A 17590-nucleotide genomic window follows, 5' to 3' on the forward strand; every position below is an offset into this window, starting at 1 on the left:
AGGAACGGACGAGAGCTGAGCTATATATAGGCCAGACTCCCGGGATCCCGTCCTGTTAGGAAAGATAAGTAACGAATACGAATCTTACCTTCGGTTGGAAATACCCGGACTACCCCTAGTCAGTTAGATCACGCGACGTTTGAGTTCTGTGCAATCACGGCACGTACCTGTAACGTGGATAATGGGTGTCACTGGCCCGGCCCAGAAGAAAAACAAGCCTGTTAGCACTGTTGGGCTGGCCTCGTACGAAAATCAGGTCAGTGGGCCAGGCACTGAAGGACCCACTGGGTCAATAAAGTCGACTCACCTCTCTGACTTGGACTAGCTCTAATTTCTTTTTCTGAACATACAGTAGCTCTAATTGAGCATCGCTAACTTCGGCGAGTAGTATGAGGAAAGAAAGTTTTAATTGATTATTATCGTTGCATCAATAGTTTCCGTGAGTTGCAACTGATCGAACAAGTCTATACGTTCAGGCAGTGTACCAATTAGCCATCATGCATCAACTGTCTTAGACTAAGAATCAGCCATCGGCTAGCTAGTTTATTACACGTACTGGAATCACTTAGAGCGACCTGTCTTTGTACATCGGATGTGAAAAGAGCTGAAAATGGACTTGTGGTTTCCCTGTAAATTTATTTTTCTTATTACTATCATGCTCCATATGCTCCCGGGTGCATATGCTCCCTCCATCCAAAAGACATATTTCTAATTGTCAAAAAATTCAAATAAAAAATTTCGCACGTACAACTCGACAATGTGCATTTGTACAATTTCGTAAAAAAACAATATCTTCTATGATCGATGTAAAAAAGACAAAACATATCTCAGAAAATTTTGTCGTTTTTACACAACACAAACGACAAGTTGATTTTTCATGAAAAGACTTTGTATGCATGCTCATGTTCTGACAAAACTGTTTGTCAGACTTTTTGGTTACACTGTAACACATAAGTTTCTAGGCCTGTTAAAATAACAGGTTCTGGCAACTTTAACATTCTTTTTAGAAACACATTACACATGTACCCTCAACCTAATACTCGCACACATCATCTACGAGAGACAGAACCGCCAGATCTTGAGGTAGTCACCATAGACACCTCGCTGTTGCGTTAAATTGTATGTTCAATTCATGTTGAATTTGATATGTCACGACATTGGAATCATTTTTTTCTTATTCTTGCATTTATGGAATCATATGATTATATGAACCAAATAGGAGGAAGGGGACTCTGCAAAGGTTGCAAAAAAAAACAAGGTTCAAAAAAAAAAGGTTGCAAAAAAAGCATTGTATAATAGATTTATGAGTTTTCAAACAAACTCAAAGCATTCATAGATGCACAGCACGTTCTATATTAATTTCTATACTTGTATTTTGTCTTTCTTTTTTGCCACACATTTATTTTGGCTAAAACTTTGGCAGGTGTTTATGTTATATTGTAGTGCATCCAAGATGAAAAAAAAAACAGTTTTGCAACGTTTTTTTCAACAGGAGATGCACAAATACTTGTGGAAAATCCGCTCCACCGAAACAAACCTGCAAAAGTAAAAATATAACGTGGATCCCGTACAAAAAAAAAACGAAACGATGGAAAATTTTGTGCTAACACAAGAAAAGAATGAGGTGAGCCACATTCTCTCCGATTTTTCCCCACTAATAGAAGATGTGATCTTATAATGTAGTGTGCACACACATAATGGTGCGTATGTTTCCAGTTTATATGACAGGCGTTAATATTTTGCTCAAGGGTTCCTTCGGCCAGGATAGTAATTTTCTTTTCTGGCTGAAGGTCCCTTTTGCAAAAGCTAGGGTTCTCCTATCCTTTCAGTTTTGTCATGTCGATGTTTACGTGGCTTGTTACTCATACTTATTCTATAAATGAGACGCGTATTACCTCCAAAAAAATAGATATGTATCAAAAGTTTATAAATTAGTAATGCCATTATATCGTATATTCCTGCATGTTCATGTGCAAGGTATATATGCTGTATTTTCTGTTACAATTGCCAAACAAAAGGGATGAAGAGCTAGTCAGAGTCATCTGTTCGTACCCCTTTGTGGCTTTCAGAAAGTATTCAGAATAGCCACTGCCAAATTAAACATGTTGCAGGAACGTCCACAGTAAACCGGAAAAGATGTGTCGTATTATATCATTGCAAAGTATCTTCGTCGATTGTATCACATATAGGCCACGTGTCAATGGGAAGCAACTGCATCTCTGTCTCATGTATCTGGTTGTTCCTGTGTTACAGAATATTTCAGTGAGGACACTGAGGATACATAGGTAGAATAAAAACAGATGAAGGTTATAACATTGAAGTACAGAAGAAGAAAACGTCATATCATAACATGAGATGAGAAATCTCATACCAACCAAGAGTATAACATACCTCAACATATTTGGAGAGGCTAGGTGAAGCATGGATATGCCCTGTACCCGAATAAGACAGTGCATACTCTTCTATATTCTCTAACCTGAACATATCGATAGTATCCATGAAAGCCATCGAAAAGTTATGTGGATTGAAATTCTTTCAATAAAAAACATACCTGTACAGATAATTGACCATGATACCTCCACTTTGTTCAATGCCCTTCTCTGATTGGTCAGCCATCCAGTTTATTCTCTCAATCATCTGCCATGAAAGTGGTGTTAAGTTGTTAGGTAAGGCTGCTGAATTGTTCAAAATACCTTCAATACAATTAAGCCCAAATTTCATACAGTGAAATAGCAACAGTGAAACATTGGAAAGACGTGGGATGATATTGGCTAGCTTACTGCTCCATTTTGCAAGTGAAAGTTTGCAACAGCATCTAGTGCTTTTCCTCGCTTTTTCTCTCTGGCAAGATACCTATACATTAAATGAGAAGACTATCAGCTGCTAAAATTCACATATAATGAATAATGCTAAATTTATGTTGGTAGAATTTCCAAATTTTATGAAATGTGTCCTTGTCCTTTTACACACCTTGCACACAAACGCATAAGAGGAGATTTTAGCGCAGCAGATAATTTGTCAGACTTTACCCACTGGCTTGATGTCAGTATATCTTGCAAAAGTTCAATTCCTTGTTTACTATCAACTTGTTCACTGCAACAACAGTACAACTGTATGAGCACAGATGACAACAAATCGACGTGTAACCCTTCACCCTCTTTCTTTGTTGAATCCAATGAGTAGTCAAAATATTAACATAAGAAATCTAAGTTAAAATAACCATTTCTTAAATAAAAATTCAACTACTGAAAGAAAGTAGTAAGAAAGTTCTTGGATTCATGGGCATTTCTGGAACATGTGGATTCATGGCAAGGAAATCCCAAAACATAACAAAAAAATGATAAGACAAGCTAAACATAAATAGAAGGTTTAACAGGGTCAGGTGAAATTTGCAAGATATTTATATGGAACATACACAGCATTTTGTAGCAGCTTCTCTTCCTCTGGGAGAAGGATGGATTCTTTGAAAGCAGAACTGGCGATTTCTAACGAATTACCGTCTTGCAACTCTCTCTCTGCTAATTTTATTTGTGAAGCCAGCTTAGCGAGAAGCCATTGCATGAAACCAGGTATTGGGCTAAGTGTAGCAAAGATCTGCATATGAAGCCAAGGAATAATACATGATATTAAATGTATCAGTAACTGTAGCTAAAGTAAACTTCGTTACCAGGACGAATTATAGGTTTACAGTTAGTGCTACATCAAATATTTCATTTGTAGACAACAAAGATCGATATATTAGAAGCAATACCTGCACTGAAGGCATATCCCTTCTCATCATGTCAATGACGCGCTTGAGAAGGAACTTTCCCAAATTAATACCTAATAATCCTGGCTGGCAACAGCAATAGACAATCAGTTGTAGATGCAAGTTTTTCGCTCATGTTAGCACATGCTGCTTTGCTTCGTATTTTACAATCCATAAGGACTTTGTTTACCTGGGTTGATGATATTGAGTAAAACAGTGCACATTTAGCTTCAGATTCAGCAATTGGAGGGACATCCAGTAAAACTTCCTGGCATGAAAAGAGAACATAAGGTGCAGAGGAGTAGGGTATACCACACATTTAAAAACCATGCCAAAGTTTAATAACCTGTATAGATGTGGCCATGTCTTTGAGGAGAGCAACTTCGATGAAAATCAGGGGCTCCCCTAGCGTTAATGAAGACAGTAACATCACTCACATATAAAGTTGCTTAACAGACTCAAAATATCACTCTGAAAACTGTAAATCAACTCTGTTTAACAAAGAACTGTTACACATGTGCGCATTATCCTTAAGAAAAAAATCAAGAATGTGCACGAAACTACTGCTGATGTTGTGCAGCTAAATATCAACTCTCGGTGACACATTTGGTTATGCTTGTGTAGTTAAAATTTCTATGCTTCAGTAAAATTTTGATGTTCCAACTAACCTGGTATCGCTGGATGGAAGTAACCGAAACAACGTCGGCCAACGCCCAGCCTCCTCTTCAAGTCTATCAGATTCCTGATTGGATGCACAGCCTGAGAAACAAGAACACATTCATCAACTAAACCACAAGATTGCACATCGAACAATTTAACCGTGAGTTGGAGACAAACTTCATAAGCCACAATCTTCTCCAGCAAGGTGGCAGGGTCATCCCAGGTTATCTGGTGGAGCGCCAGGGCGGCCGGGCTGAGCCATGTGACCAGCTTCTCCTTCAAGTACCCATCCAGCGCACGCAGCACTGGAGCATTCTCCTCCCTGCATTGCACAGCTGTAAGTGCCAATCACACCAGAGAGAACCAGCAAGGGTGTCAATCTCACCCCAGCAAGGCGAGGAGGTCGGCGCGGATGACCGCGAGGAACTTGAGCCCGCCGGGCTGCGCGTTCATGGCCTCAAGGAACCCGGCGTACTTGGGCCGGAGCGCGTCCCGGAGGCCACGCTCCATACGATACAGCGCCGATGCGGCGCCGCCGTCCTCCTTCTCGCCGACCGGGTGTTCATCCCCACCCTCCCCGGCGGCGGAGACGCTCACGTACTGGCGCATGAGGTCGCGGACCCGCGCCCGGGGCACGTCGTAGTCGGTCGCGAGGGACCGGAGGATCTCGTGGCGGCCGCCGCGGTCGAGGGAGCGGTACCCGTCTGAGAAGCAGTCCAGGGCGGCGGGAGACGGGGAGGCCGCGGATACGGAGGCGTGGAGCCATTGGCGGACCGAGGAGGCAGCGGCGGCGGGCGGGGCGCTCGGGTCGTGGCTGGCGGCGGGCGACGGAGCGTGCGGGGGTGAGGGGATAGGGTCCGGGTGCATCCTGGCGCGGAGCAGGACGGCGAGGGATTTCGGGGTTTGGCTCCTGGTCATGCGATGCGATCGAGTGTCGCCGCCACCGGCCGCCGGCGAGGGGAGGAAGAGGAAGTCAGGAAGAGCTGTGTCGCCGGCGAGCGTGGGCGGCGGTTGCGAGTTTGGCGGCTCGGTGAGGACAGAGGACGAACGGTGGCCGTGCGACTCGTGCCAGCATTGCTGTTGGGTTCAGCCGTCAGGTGTCACCAAGCAGTCCCTGGTACTGCCCATAGTCAATGTCCAACAGCATAATTATTATCGCTTTATCATTTGCTTCCGTTTGAAGAAAGATGGGAGCGGTGTTTTAGAACATGGGTGCATATGCTCCCTATATTTCGAAATGCATCTTACGTACATTTTAAATTTTTAAAAAAATTGAAACTAAAAGTTCGCACGTACATCTTCACGTGCTACGTGCTCACAAAGTCGTTTTTAAAAAAATGGACTTATCATGTGACATGTGTAAAAAAGACAAAATTCAGTGCTAAAAATAATGCTTTTCACAAGATAAACTTTCTTTTTTATATATATAGACCACACAAAATATTGGTTTTTCGTGAAACATGACGAACGCACGTATATTATGTGAATCCTTCAACTAAATGATTATTATACCAACTGTGGTTATTATACCAACTGTGGCTATTTGATATCTAAAAATGGATTTTATTATAGGTTCTGATCAGCTGGACGAGACATCTTCTCCTTTATCTCGCAGTATTTATACTATACCAATTGGGGTCTTCTGATATCGACTATGGTCTTCTTATGTCTGCTATGTTTTCATATATCACCTTCCTTCATTCAGGGTTTATTTTGCAAGAAAACCACTAGCTGACACTATGATTATAGTATCGTAAGTGATTTCCCATGCATTCCCTCTTCTATGTTGACTATGGATCTGCTTCAGCTTCACCATAATCACCATATTTCTTCCCTTCATGCTTCTCATGTACTAAAGTACTCCTCTGTTGAGGTAAGGCATGAATGTTGATTGGCATTTCCTTCAGAGTATTGTGGTTGCTTCCCACAACTTTGTTGCCTTTATCTGTTGAACCTTCATCTTGTCTTCAAAATATACAGAATTCGTCACTTCCTCACACGAATACTATTACCCTCTAGATCTATAGCATCAAGTCAGGACTTGATATTGCAACATGCATTTGCATATCAAAGTCTAACTTCATGTATGGATCTAGTCAAACAATGAAGATCCAATAAAATCCAAGAAGATTCAAGCTTTGTGCATATAATACACACCATCATAAGCCCGAATATGATTGTTGAGTAAGACATCTCTAAACATCGAGCTCGGTGTGTAGTATATAACACCACATAAGATAGGTTTATATTGTGATACTTAGCACGAGTATATGGGATTCTACTATTTGTCTCAACATTTACCTTAATTGCACAATTGCAATGAGATAAACTTGACACGAAGTGGTCTGGAATAGTTCAAGTTAACCTAGTTTTCTTTGGAAGTACTACTTAACTTCCATTTTTGTTGAGGACTAACTCACATAATATGTCTAGGTTCTAGTATGGCTACCCTAAACACCTACTATGGAAATATAGCTCCTACACTTCCAAGTGTTTATATTATCATAAAACTATGGTCATGATGTGCTTGGCACACTTCCCATGGTTTTGGAACATAATTCTTGCACTATTGGTGAACACCTGACTTCTTATTGTACTCCTCCTAAGTATTTATAATGTTCTATTCCATCACATAATGATTCTCAGGTGAATCATATATGATTAACAACTCTACCATGTAAGTAATCATATTTTATTCATATCTCTCTTCCTTATCTCCCATGATTGACTCATCATGGTCTATGCTACCTCACATGACTCATAGTTCTCACTTGTTATCAATTGTTTTACAAGTTTAGATATTTTACTAACTCATTACTTAGCTTGGTCTACATTCTCTATTAGGGTATCTTAATTATCTTTATCACTTGATATTACTCCTATTACAGGTCTGGACAACTCGTACTTAACAATAACATATGTTGGTATACATCTTCCAATAGGATATCTTCCTTATGGTTGTATCCTCTCTTTGGACTACCATGTATTGTATACCAACTATGGTCTACTCATCTATAGTTTTAAGGACTGAATGATGTGCTACATGTCTGGGATTAACTAGCTAATTTTACTTAGGAAAGATAGATAGGAAAGGTTGACTCAAGTGTGTCAGGATTATTCTCAAGTGAATATCCATCTCAAGTCATAAGAAGATTTGGTTTAACTAAGACAACTTCCTATAGACACTACCAATCATATAGGTCTCCTTTAAAGGGTTTTAATCCTAGGGTCAAAGCATTTGCTCTGATACCAACTGTGGTGACCCGGCATACCACTGCATGGTGTAGTATGCAAGTCTGATATAATACCAATGAAACACCGTTCCACTAGTATTATATCGCTCAGAGTGGTACAACAGAAACATATGCGGGTCCAAGGCATGTCTATAGAATTACAACATTTACTCTGTTACATAAGATCGTCACAGCCTCCTACTTTACAATGAGGTAAAACTGCAAATAAACTCCAGAAGAACGACTCGTAGACTAGTCTTATCACGAACTCTATTTGTAGAGTATTTAACTAGCTACAGAGGCTATGAATAGATTCTGGCTAAATAGGAGCTAGGTTTGGAAACTAGTTCCTTTCTATTGCTAAGCTAAGTTTTATACTTGTTGTATGTGGTGTTTGACTCTTCATACAGGTTCCTGTCCCTTGAAGTAGTTGTTGACTCCTCGGCCTTCGAGTTGCACTGTAGATCCTCCATCGTGGCCTCCATATCTAAGCAGGGGATTTAAGAGTGGGATGAGTACGAGCGTACTCAACAAGTTCATTATAGGAAAGAGGTGTTTAATGCACTAGCTACGCATTAGACCAGTAAAGTCTAATACCAATGCAGGTTTTCATAACCATTTCTTCAAAAGGTTGCTTTTATTCGGAAGAACTATGTCCGTCAGCCTTCACCGGTTTACTAGAACTTCATGGAGCTCCTTTCCGCCGCGTTCGCAGCTCCATATCCCGAACAGGAGTGACAGGTCACGGTTCTTTACACTCGCAGAGGTGTGTTGCTTTACCCATAAGAGATCTTAACCTTGGTGCCAACCGGGCATATGTTCCCGTCCACACTTCCTTTGGTGTGAGGCCCGGTATAAGGTCTAGCCAATCATGTTCCTCCGCTACCTCGAACACCCACCCGTTGTTGCATGCGCCGACCCTGGGTCCACGTCGGTCCCATTATTCCCGTAATTTCAGGGTGGACCCCGACCACGACAACAATCGCTGGGCTCTTACCATACACTCCTACGCCGGTGGCTGCAACCCATCATAGACCGCATTACCGTGGGGAATTAGAATGGGATCCCCACCCTCCGGTTGTTCCGCAAGACACAACTGCTACGGCAAGCAATGCTTTACCGTGGGGAATTAGAATGGGATCCCCACCCTCCGGTTGTTCCGCCAGTCACAACTGCTACGGTAAGCGCATCCGTTGATGAACGAGAGGTGGAAACACTTTTGACTACTCCGTCCCACTCCGGATCTTATGGTTAACACGGGTATTACGGCACAAGAATCACTGGCGACATTTGTTGTTTAATCCTAGATGGATATAAACCCGTGCAATGGAACCTCCACCATATCAACACAATCCATGGTTCCATTGCCCACCACTTAGTCATATTCCTAGTTATGAAAGTAGTGGTTTTGATTTTTATGCAATAGTGATATCCATAATACTTTGCAAGTAATTTGATAGAAATACTCAAATGACATGAGCAAGTGATGAACTTGCCTTTCTTGACTGCAAGATTATGCAGGCAAGGTCTTCGATACGCAATAACTCCAAATTCTGAAATAGCATCATCGTCCGGTAAGGACGATGTTTAAAAGATTGGCAAGGATGCAATAATGCATAAGTATGAGATGCAATCGCTCTAAGCGTGACCTAACCCCGATGATTTAGGATTAGTGAGTTGTAATGATTGGTTTAGGGTGTGTTGCACTTTTAGAGTGATTCACATACAAGGTTCTTATTCAGGTGTGATTACTTGGTATTATCAACAGGTAGACAATAAAGAATAATAATCAATTGAGCACACAAAGAATGAGAATGGGCATAATGTTATCAAGTAAAGAACAGTGGTCAATTTTAGTACTAGATGGCATGGTTAAGGATTAATTATCATATACTTCAAAAGAATAACTTTTGAAGAACATGTTCTTTAATAAAGAACAAGTATGATAATTAGGTTGGTGGAGTTCTATAATTTATTATGGTTCCAAGTAGTTTTTGGGAGTAAGTGTTAGATGGATCACAACAATGTTGGACTCATCAGCTACTAGGCTTGTATGGTTGAATTAAGACTAAACACTTAGTTACCAATAGTTGTTATCAAGGTGGTATACCTTGTTGGTGATAGTTGGCTAGGGTTTATAGGTCCTTATAAGCAGGGTTGATGATGATTCTTTCTTATCTTCTTCAAAAGAATAACTTTTGAAGAACATACTTCTTAATTAATAAGAAGTATAACAATTAAGGTTGAGGTTGTCTAGGATTTACTGTTGGTTCTGTTAAGTAAGGAATAATTGGCTTCTAAATAGGATGGTTGATAATTGGTATCCAACACTAGTAGGGTTTAGTGGAGTAGGGAAGGTAATACAAAATAGTAGGTGTAGTTACTGTTAGGGTTCATCACAATGGTGTGATGCTAATTATGGATAACTAAGGATGGTGGTCTTTGGAATAGGAACTAGGGTTTTATACTTGGTTGACCCCACTTAATTATTTAGGTCTGATGAAGATGAATACATGGGATACTAATTTAGTAATGATGGTTACTACATTTTATGTGGTCATGGTACACATTTAGTGGCTACTAAGGTTCTATGATTGAAAGGAACTATTATGATCACATGCTCCAACCTAGGTTTAGGTTGAGAAGCAATTTAGGGTTCATATATATTAATGGAGTTAGGATTCCTATTTGGGTTAGGTTTTTTTTAGGATCACATGAAATGATAAGGTTATATTATCATTCCATAAGGAATTAGGGTTTCCTAATTGTCCTATAGTTCTTGGGTTAATAACTTCATTAATAAAGTTGAACTTATTAATAACTTTGAAATAAAAATAATATTGGATTTGTCCTTTTATTATTTTTAAAGAATTAATAATTAAGGTAATTATTAATTAGGGTTTAAATCCTTCTAATAAGGATTTAACAAAAGTAACAAATAAAGAAAATTAGTTTTAAAGTTTTCTTTATTTATTACTGGTTTTTATTTAATTTTTAAAGTTTTCCTAATTTATTGAATTTTAATTCAATCAAGTATTAAAGAAAAGGCTTAATTATGAAGTTTAAAATAATTAAATTTTTATTAAAAATAAAAATTTCATATTATATTTTTATTGGATAGAGTTTACTTTTCTAAGAATTTTGATATCACATTTGGTATTTTTCAGAGTTAAAATGAATTTGGTTTATTTCTGTAATGTTGCAGCAATTTGTGAGATTTGAATTTAAAACAGAAAACTACTAAACCTACCCAGACTAGAGTTACCCACACACACAGACAGGTGGGCCAGTGGTCCACGTCGGTTTTGACCAAGTCAAAATTGAGGACGTGGCCTGGGAGCTCACTGCCGGCGGCCAGTCGTCGACGACGACGGCGCTACGGGGTTCCCGCGGGGTTGTGTGGGTGCTCATAGGAATCGGGACGGCGACGCGAACCTAACGGTGGTGGCGCCGCTCCGGTTTGGTCACCGGAGCATGCCCGGCGACGAGGTGCTGCGGCGGCGCTCACGGGCTAGCGATGCGGCGGCGCTACGGCATGTAATCGAGCAGGGCGAGCTTGCCACGAGGTAGAGTGGCTCACCGCGAGTACGACGCGCGTGACGGCGAGGTCGATGGAGGTCTGGTTCGCCGGATTTCATGGCGCCGGTCGCCGGGAAGCTGAGGTTGCTGACGGTGCTAGGAGACACTCAGGGTCGATTCCTCCCGCACAGAGAGCATGTCGACCATGGCGGTGCTATTGGTGGTCACGACAAGGTCTGGGAACGCCTCAATCGACGGCGATGGTCGACGTCTGAGCGGCTAGGGTTTCGGAAATTGGGGAAAATCGAGCAGAGGAGGAAGAAAGCGAGGCCAGGGTTCGTCTTGAAGCTTTTATACGGCACGGGAGCGAGCCTCGTCACGCAGTCGAGCAAGGAGGGATCGCCAGCGACGAGGAGAAGACGAGCACGCCGTCGTGCTGTCCTCCATGCGCGTTGGAGAGGATGAGGATGAACTCCTCATCGTTATTTTGACGAAGGGTACGTGGGCTGCTTAGTGGGCTGCTCCTGGGTGATGGCTTGGGCCGCGTTGGTGCACTCCTGCTGGGCTTCTGCGGCCTGCCCTGGTAAGCACTTCTCTTCTCTCTTTTTCTTTTCTGTTTTTTTTTAATTTTCTGTTTTTTGTATTTGCCTATTTGAATTCATATTTGAATTCTGTTATTTTTGCAGGTGTCTCAATTATGTTAATTTACTGATTATCAAGTGCAATGACTATTGCACCACTCTCCCAATTGAAGAAAGTATTTTATATTTGATTAAAGTTCATATATGTGAGCTTCTTCAAAATAGCAATTAAACATGAGTTTGTATTCTCATTTTAATTTATTTTGCTATATGAATCAAATCTATTTGGAATTAATAGAGTTGATAATTTCAACTCATAGTATTTTAGAGGTTGTTATTAAGATTTGATTTCTATTTGAGGAGTGGATGACTTACATATGATTTTATGTGAGCCCAACTTATTAGGGTTTTATAATTTCTATTATAGCCCCCTTTTAAGGGTAATACTATCATTATCTTTGAAAGTATCTAAGTAAGTATGGTTTCCATCATGGTTGATCTTGCTTACAAAGTTAAATGGTTGTTAACCACACATGGGTTTAATTATAGGACTTAGCATTAGGTGGCTCTTTTGTTTTATAATTGAAGCATAGAATTTGATTAATGAACTATTAGGGTTCGAATGCTCTTTACCTATTAACACATGGTTTGAATCTCACTTAAGGCCTGGGTTTAGATTATGATTACCATAGTGATGTATAAACTAGGTTTGAGATATAATTCCAGTTTATAGACTTGGGATGACAGGGTTTAATCTCCCCTAACCAAGGTAATATGGTTACTTGCTTAGTTGTGTATGTTCTCCTTTAATTACTAAGGACTTGAGAATTGGTTTTATCTTATACCAATAGGTTTCTATTATATTCTTAATCTATTGTTAAAGTAACTAAAGTAGCTATAATTCTTTTTATAGTTAACTTTGGTTATAATGATGAATGGTTTCTCACCATATATATTATAGGCTTTAACTCTAAGCTTTACTTATGAGCTTATATCTTCTACTTCAAGTTCTTAGGGTTTATGATCACTACACAATTTATAATGATCAAGGTTTGGCTTCCTAAGTTATTAATAGAAATATTTAGATATGGTTGTACCAATTACCCCTCTCACTCCACAAGGACTTGGATTATAATCTATGGTTCTACTCAAAGAATGATGATGTGATTGACTAAATATGTAGTTTGCCTAAGATTTCTACCTTGCTATCTTTTGTAGCTTGTTCTTCAGGAATTCTGATAAACCTGTATCTTGTGGCATGCCTCCACCTCCTAGCTGCTTCATCTTGATCCTAACTATTTTATGGAGTGGCTCAATGTGTTGGGTTTCTTGCATCATGGTGCAAGATGATGAGATGAATGAGGTAGAGGGTTCCTTTTATAGGCTTGGGCATGCTCTAATATCATGACACATAGGTGGATGACTCTTGTTTTAATTTGATGAGTAAGGTGCTTGGTTGTCATGCTCTTATCCATAGCAATCCTTTAAGCATGAGGTGGCATTGCTTAGGATGCAAGCTATGTAGATATTTTCATCCTATGTGGCTTTGGTATTATCCTCTCATGTGATTTATTTTTGGATAGCCAAGTGGCTTTTGTTACTAAATATCTTGTGAATGATCTCATGCTTATGGGTGTGTCACTATATCATATGTGATTGTATTTATATTATAATTGGGGTCAAAATATCATGAATAAGAAGTATACCCCAATTTTGAATGATGATGTTTGATTTCACCAAGGCTTGATCATATGAGTTTCAAAGTACTCATATCTTATTTTATTCAAATAGTTGAAACTATAATTCGTAATGTAAACGAATTTAGTTTTGTAATATTCCACATATTTAATAAGTTATGATGGCAATAAGAATGTGTGGCTTTTATGCACTTAGGTCCTTGGGTTTTGCTATATTTGGTATTTAGTTTTAAAGTGAATTCAATTGTACCTCAAGGTAGTTGCTTAACTTTTAAGTGTTAATAATTTAGAGTTTGCTTCTTATCTCTTTGTTGGTTATATACCTCTCCCATCTCTAGGGTTTAATGATAAGCCTTTGTTGGGGTTAAGTTCAAGAGTTTAATTCAAGAAATACCATGAGGTTCATGGTAGCAATATTTATTTGTTAAAGACATGGAAAAGATAAATGAAGAATGGTTTCTCCATTTATGGTTACTTGATTTCCAATTGAATAGATGTTCTTATGTTATGGCAAGGAATACCATGTTATGATCTTTTATGGGATCAAGCAATTAATCATTGAGTAAAGTGTTGTTGTGTTAATTTTTAGTTCCATTTGATCTAACCCCTTAGATCAAATCATCTTTTCCCAAAACAAGGTTTTAGCAAAGTCACATTGAGGTTTATAGCGCTTGACTTGATGAGCTACTTCAATTCTACCAAGGTCAAGTGAAACTTCGATATCTGTGACTGTTTTACTTTAAAGCGCGAAAATTCTCCAGATTTTCTATGCATGAATGCAATGCACACATCTGTTTCCTATATTGTTGTAACCCCATTACCTGGGATATTACACGCAGCCTACGGCTGCGACGAAGAAGGCGAAACCCGAGCTCATCGCGGAGCAGAGGTAAGTGAAGAACAAGAAGCATGCCGAGCGGTGCAGAGCGCTCGATCAACATAAGAGGGAGGCTGCCGCCGCGAAGGAGCGGCAAAGGGCAGCCGAGCAGCTCCAACTCCTCCAAACGGAGGCGAAGGCCATACAAGAGCATGGCATGCTCTTTTACAACCACAACGCGCTCGCGCAGCACAGCCTCGGCGGGAAGCTCCGGTTCCTCCGTTACCTGTCCGCTTCCTTCCCAACAGCCCCGGCGACTGTCCCGTTTGGGTACCCGCCCTGCGCATACGAAATGGTGATGCCGGTGGGGCGGTTCTTGTACCCACCACGGGATGGGTCATCGGAGGTGGTCGAGTCCATGACAGGATGTCGCCTTCATCTATTGACCCCAACCGTGCGCCGGCGACGCACTCCAAGGCCCCGAGGTCGATGCCCATAGCAGCGGTAGTCGGTGCCCGCACCCTGTTCGACGAAATGTCTGGACCGAATTGGCAAAATGGGTGGCCGTAGCGTTGGGTGCAGCGTGCGACCCAAACGACTGAATGGACACCAGTCTCTATCCGTACGTTTGCGCGCTCACCTAAACGGATGCAAATGAATAGCCTAACACGCCGATTTGGATCTCCCTCTTGGAGATGGCCTAAGAGTTGCCAAACTTGAGGTGGTGTTGATGTTATGTTCAGGGCAAGAGACTATGAATGAAGCCACGGCGAGGTATGCAGATTGTATAGCTACAACAGCGTTAATTGGCTAGTTTTATGTCCGAATCTTGTGTAATTAGGTTGATGAATCTCTGGTTGTATTTGAAAACTCTTCTAATCCTTTAAAAAAACTCTTCTACAAAATATATTGTTCGATATTAATGAAGCTAGCCACGATGGTTTTTCCTTAAAAACTAAGACAATCCAGCCCAAGAGTACAAAAATAAGCCTGAATTAAAGAAAAACGAAGTTCACTCACACTTTATCCACGTTGTCATCACAAGAGCGTACAAGACTTGATCCGAATGGATCTCGCCAATCTTGTAATTGCGCTCGGGAGATGAGAATATATCTAAGATTTATATCTATGGAGACTACAAAAGCAGGTCTTGGACCCTCGCACGGAATGGGGTGGTCATAGGTCGTAACTTGTATGATGTCTTCGGTGGAATCGTCTTCATATATCTATCAGTGTCGATGGCAGAGTATCCATGTTATACCTTAGGTCTTCACAAGCCTTGCATGTTAAGTTGATCTTGTAACCTTCTTTAATGTACATATGTTCCAGGAAAGTCTCCGTGAAAGTCTTGGTGTGGCATGACATGTTAGGTCAACAAAGCTTCTAAATGCGGGTCTTCATGTCTAGAGATCTTGCACGCCGTGCACTGGATGTGTTGCAAGGTCGTATGTCGTAGATCTACAGCCTAGCACACTTATCTTCGGCAACAGTTGGGTCTATATTTTTTTTGCTTGTCTATGGAGGCTAAGCCAGACTACTGACTAACTTGGAAATATAGAAATAACTCCAAGAGGTAACAAGTGGAACATATCCGCCCCCCCCCCCTGTGATGGACCTCTCCTCGATGAAATTTATAGGTCTAGATCCATATAAGGAAGGCTACAAGTGGATCCTTGGTGATATAATTAACATGTGTATCATTTATGTGATTATGTCAAACGTTTCAGGCACGTTGCAAACTTGCAAGACTCTCCTTCCCAAATCATAAAATGATCCACTGCTGAGACTTTTATAATAGGAAATATTGGATTCTAATAATCCACTCCACTTCTTTATGGGTTTTCTTTGAGGCAAGTTTCAGACCCATGAGTATGGATCGGATCAAATTAATGAAGCTTGAGCCATAGGTACATGCCAGTTAATAACTTCTATATTGTCCTTTACATTTTAATTTATTTACATGGGTGTATGGAAAGTTCATATATATCCTGAGCTACATGAGCTTAATTAAAAAAAAGTTATTTCTGAAATTCAAAAAGTTCTCAAAAATATAAAAATACATATGCATGTCTAGTATGTGCATGTAAATTTCCGTCGATATATCCTCTCAGATTTCATCTACACACGAAAGACAAATGTGGGAGTAAAATCGAATACTTTTGCCTTCTTAGGCTGGTGCCAATGCACCACCCCACTCTCACCCGCCATGTCAGCTTTTTCCCTCACTCTCACCCCACTCTCACCCCACTCTCACCTCACCTTGCCAATGCACGGGCTATAGTCCCCACTCTCACTTCTCTCTCCTCCACATCACCATTTCTTTTCCACATTAAGTTATTTCACTCGATTTTGTTTAGACATTCAAAATAATGCAAGAAATTATTTTATTCAACTTAAAATGTTACCGATTACATAATAATTAATAAAATTGCATAATAAATATTAAAAATTACATAATAAATAAAAATTCTACTCTTCTTCCTCTTGTTCCTGCTCCTCCTCCTCGTCGTCATCATCTTCCAGACCAAGCTCTTTTTCCACCATCTTCATGGCCTTCGCATGTTTGCGCTTTTCTGCTTCGTTCATGTCGACGGTTGATCGGTCTTTCATTTTGTTCCATTGCTTGAATAGCTTAGCCTTCACTAAACCCTTCATCATGTTACTCATCGCGAAGGATTTACTTCCTACCTCACTGCTTGATGACGTTTCCTTCCCCTTCCTCCTGCCCTTACGTGCTGCGGCCTTGGCCCTATCGCGGCCCGTTGGACGCTCTTCCTCCGTGTCGCCTGTCGCGTCGCTAGAGCTGTACTCACCAGAAGGTCCTAGACGGCTTCTCTTGGAAGTGGAGTCGGTTCCACTACCTGGACCATGTTGTCCTTTCCACTTCGCTTCATTTTTTACAGCATCCCACCAGTGGTGCTTTCTGAACGGCTGAGTCACTCTTTTGTCATTCGCGTACCTCTCCATTGCCGCCTTCATGACCATAGCATCGTCTCGCTCCACTCGACGCATATTTGTTTCTTGGATGTGGTATGCATTGAACAGGGACACCTCCTTGTTGTAGGCGTTCCAATGATCCTTCAGCTGCTTCGAGGTCCGATGACGGGAAGGATCCGAGGTAGAGTTGAAGGTTTCAGCTATCTGACCCCAAAAACTAGTGCCGGTCTTGCAATTACCGGCAACAGAGTCCTTGGAGTGCAAAAGCCAAGCATTAACCTACCCCGAAATAGATATTGTTAGTGAAAAATCCAAGCAAGAATCAACCCCGAAATAAATATGTGATGGGTTAGTAAAGTACCAGTTTTTCCTCTTCCGGAACAGTCCAGTCAAGCCTC

General features: G+C 40.7%; 1 protein-coding gene across 1 annotated transcript; it reads right to left on the reverse strand.

Annotated features, from left to right (window-relative positions):
• Window positions 1-1951: 1951 nt before the first annotated feature.
• LOC124656845 (malonyl-CoA decarboxylase, mitochondrial-like) lies at window positions 1952-17222 on the reverse strand. Its single transcript, XM_047195512.1, has 14 exons — window positions 16988-17222; window positions 14260-14594; window positions 4794-5485; window positions 4586-4730; window positions 4417-4507; window positions 4095-4153; window positions 3939-4016; window positions 3752-3835; window positions 3416-3594; window positions 2971-3093; window positions 2781-2853; window positions 2552-2637; window positions 2392-2476; window positions 1952-2242 (listed from the first exon to the last, which is right to left on the reverse strand). Exons 1-14 carry the CDS (start codon window positions 17220-17222, stop codon window positions 2225-2227), a joined length of 2283 nt encoding a protein of 760 aa, XP_047051468.1. The 3' UTR covers window positions 1952-2224.
• Window positions 17223-17590: the final 368 nt, after the last annotated feature.

Source organism: Lolium rigidum, chromosome 5 (assembly GCF_022539505.1).
Source record: "Lolium rigidum isolate FL_2022 chromosome 5, APGP_CSIRO_Lrig_0.1, whole genome shotgun sequence".
Classification (NCBI taxonomy): domain Eukaryota; kingdom Viridiplantae; phylum Streptophyta; class Magnoliopsida; order Poales; family Poaceae; genus Lolium; species Lolium rigidum.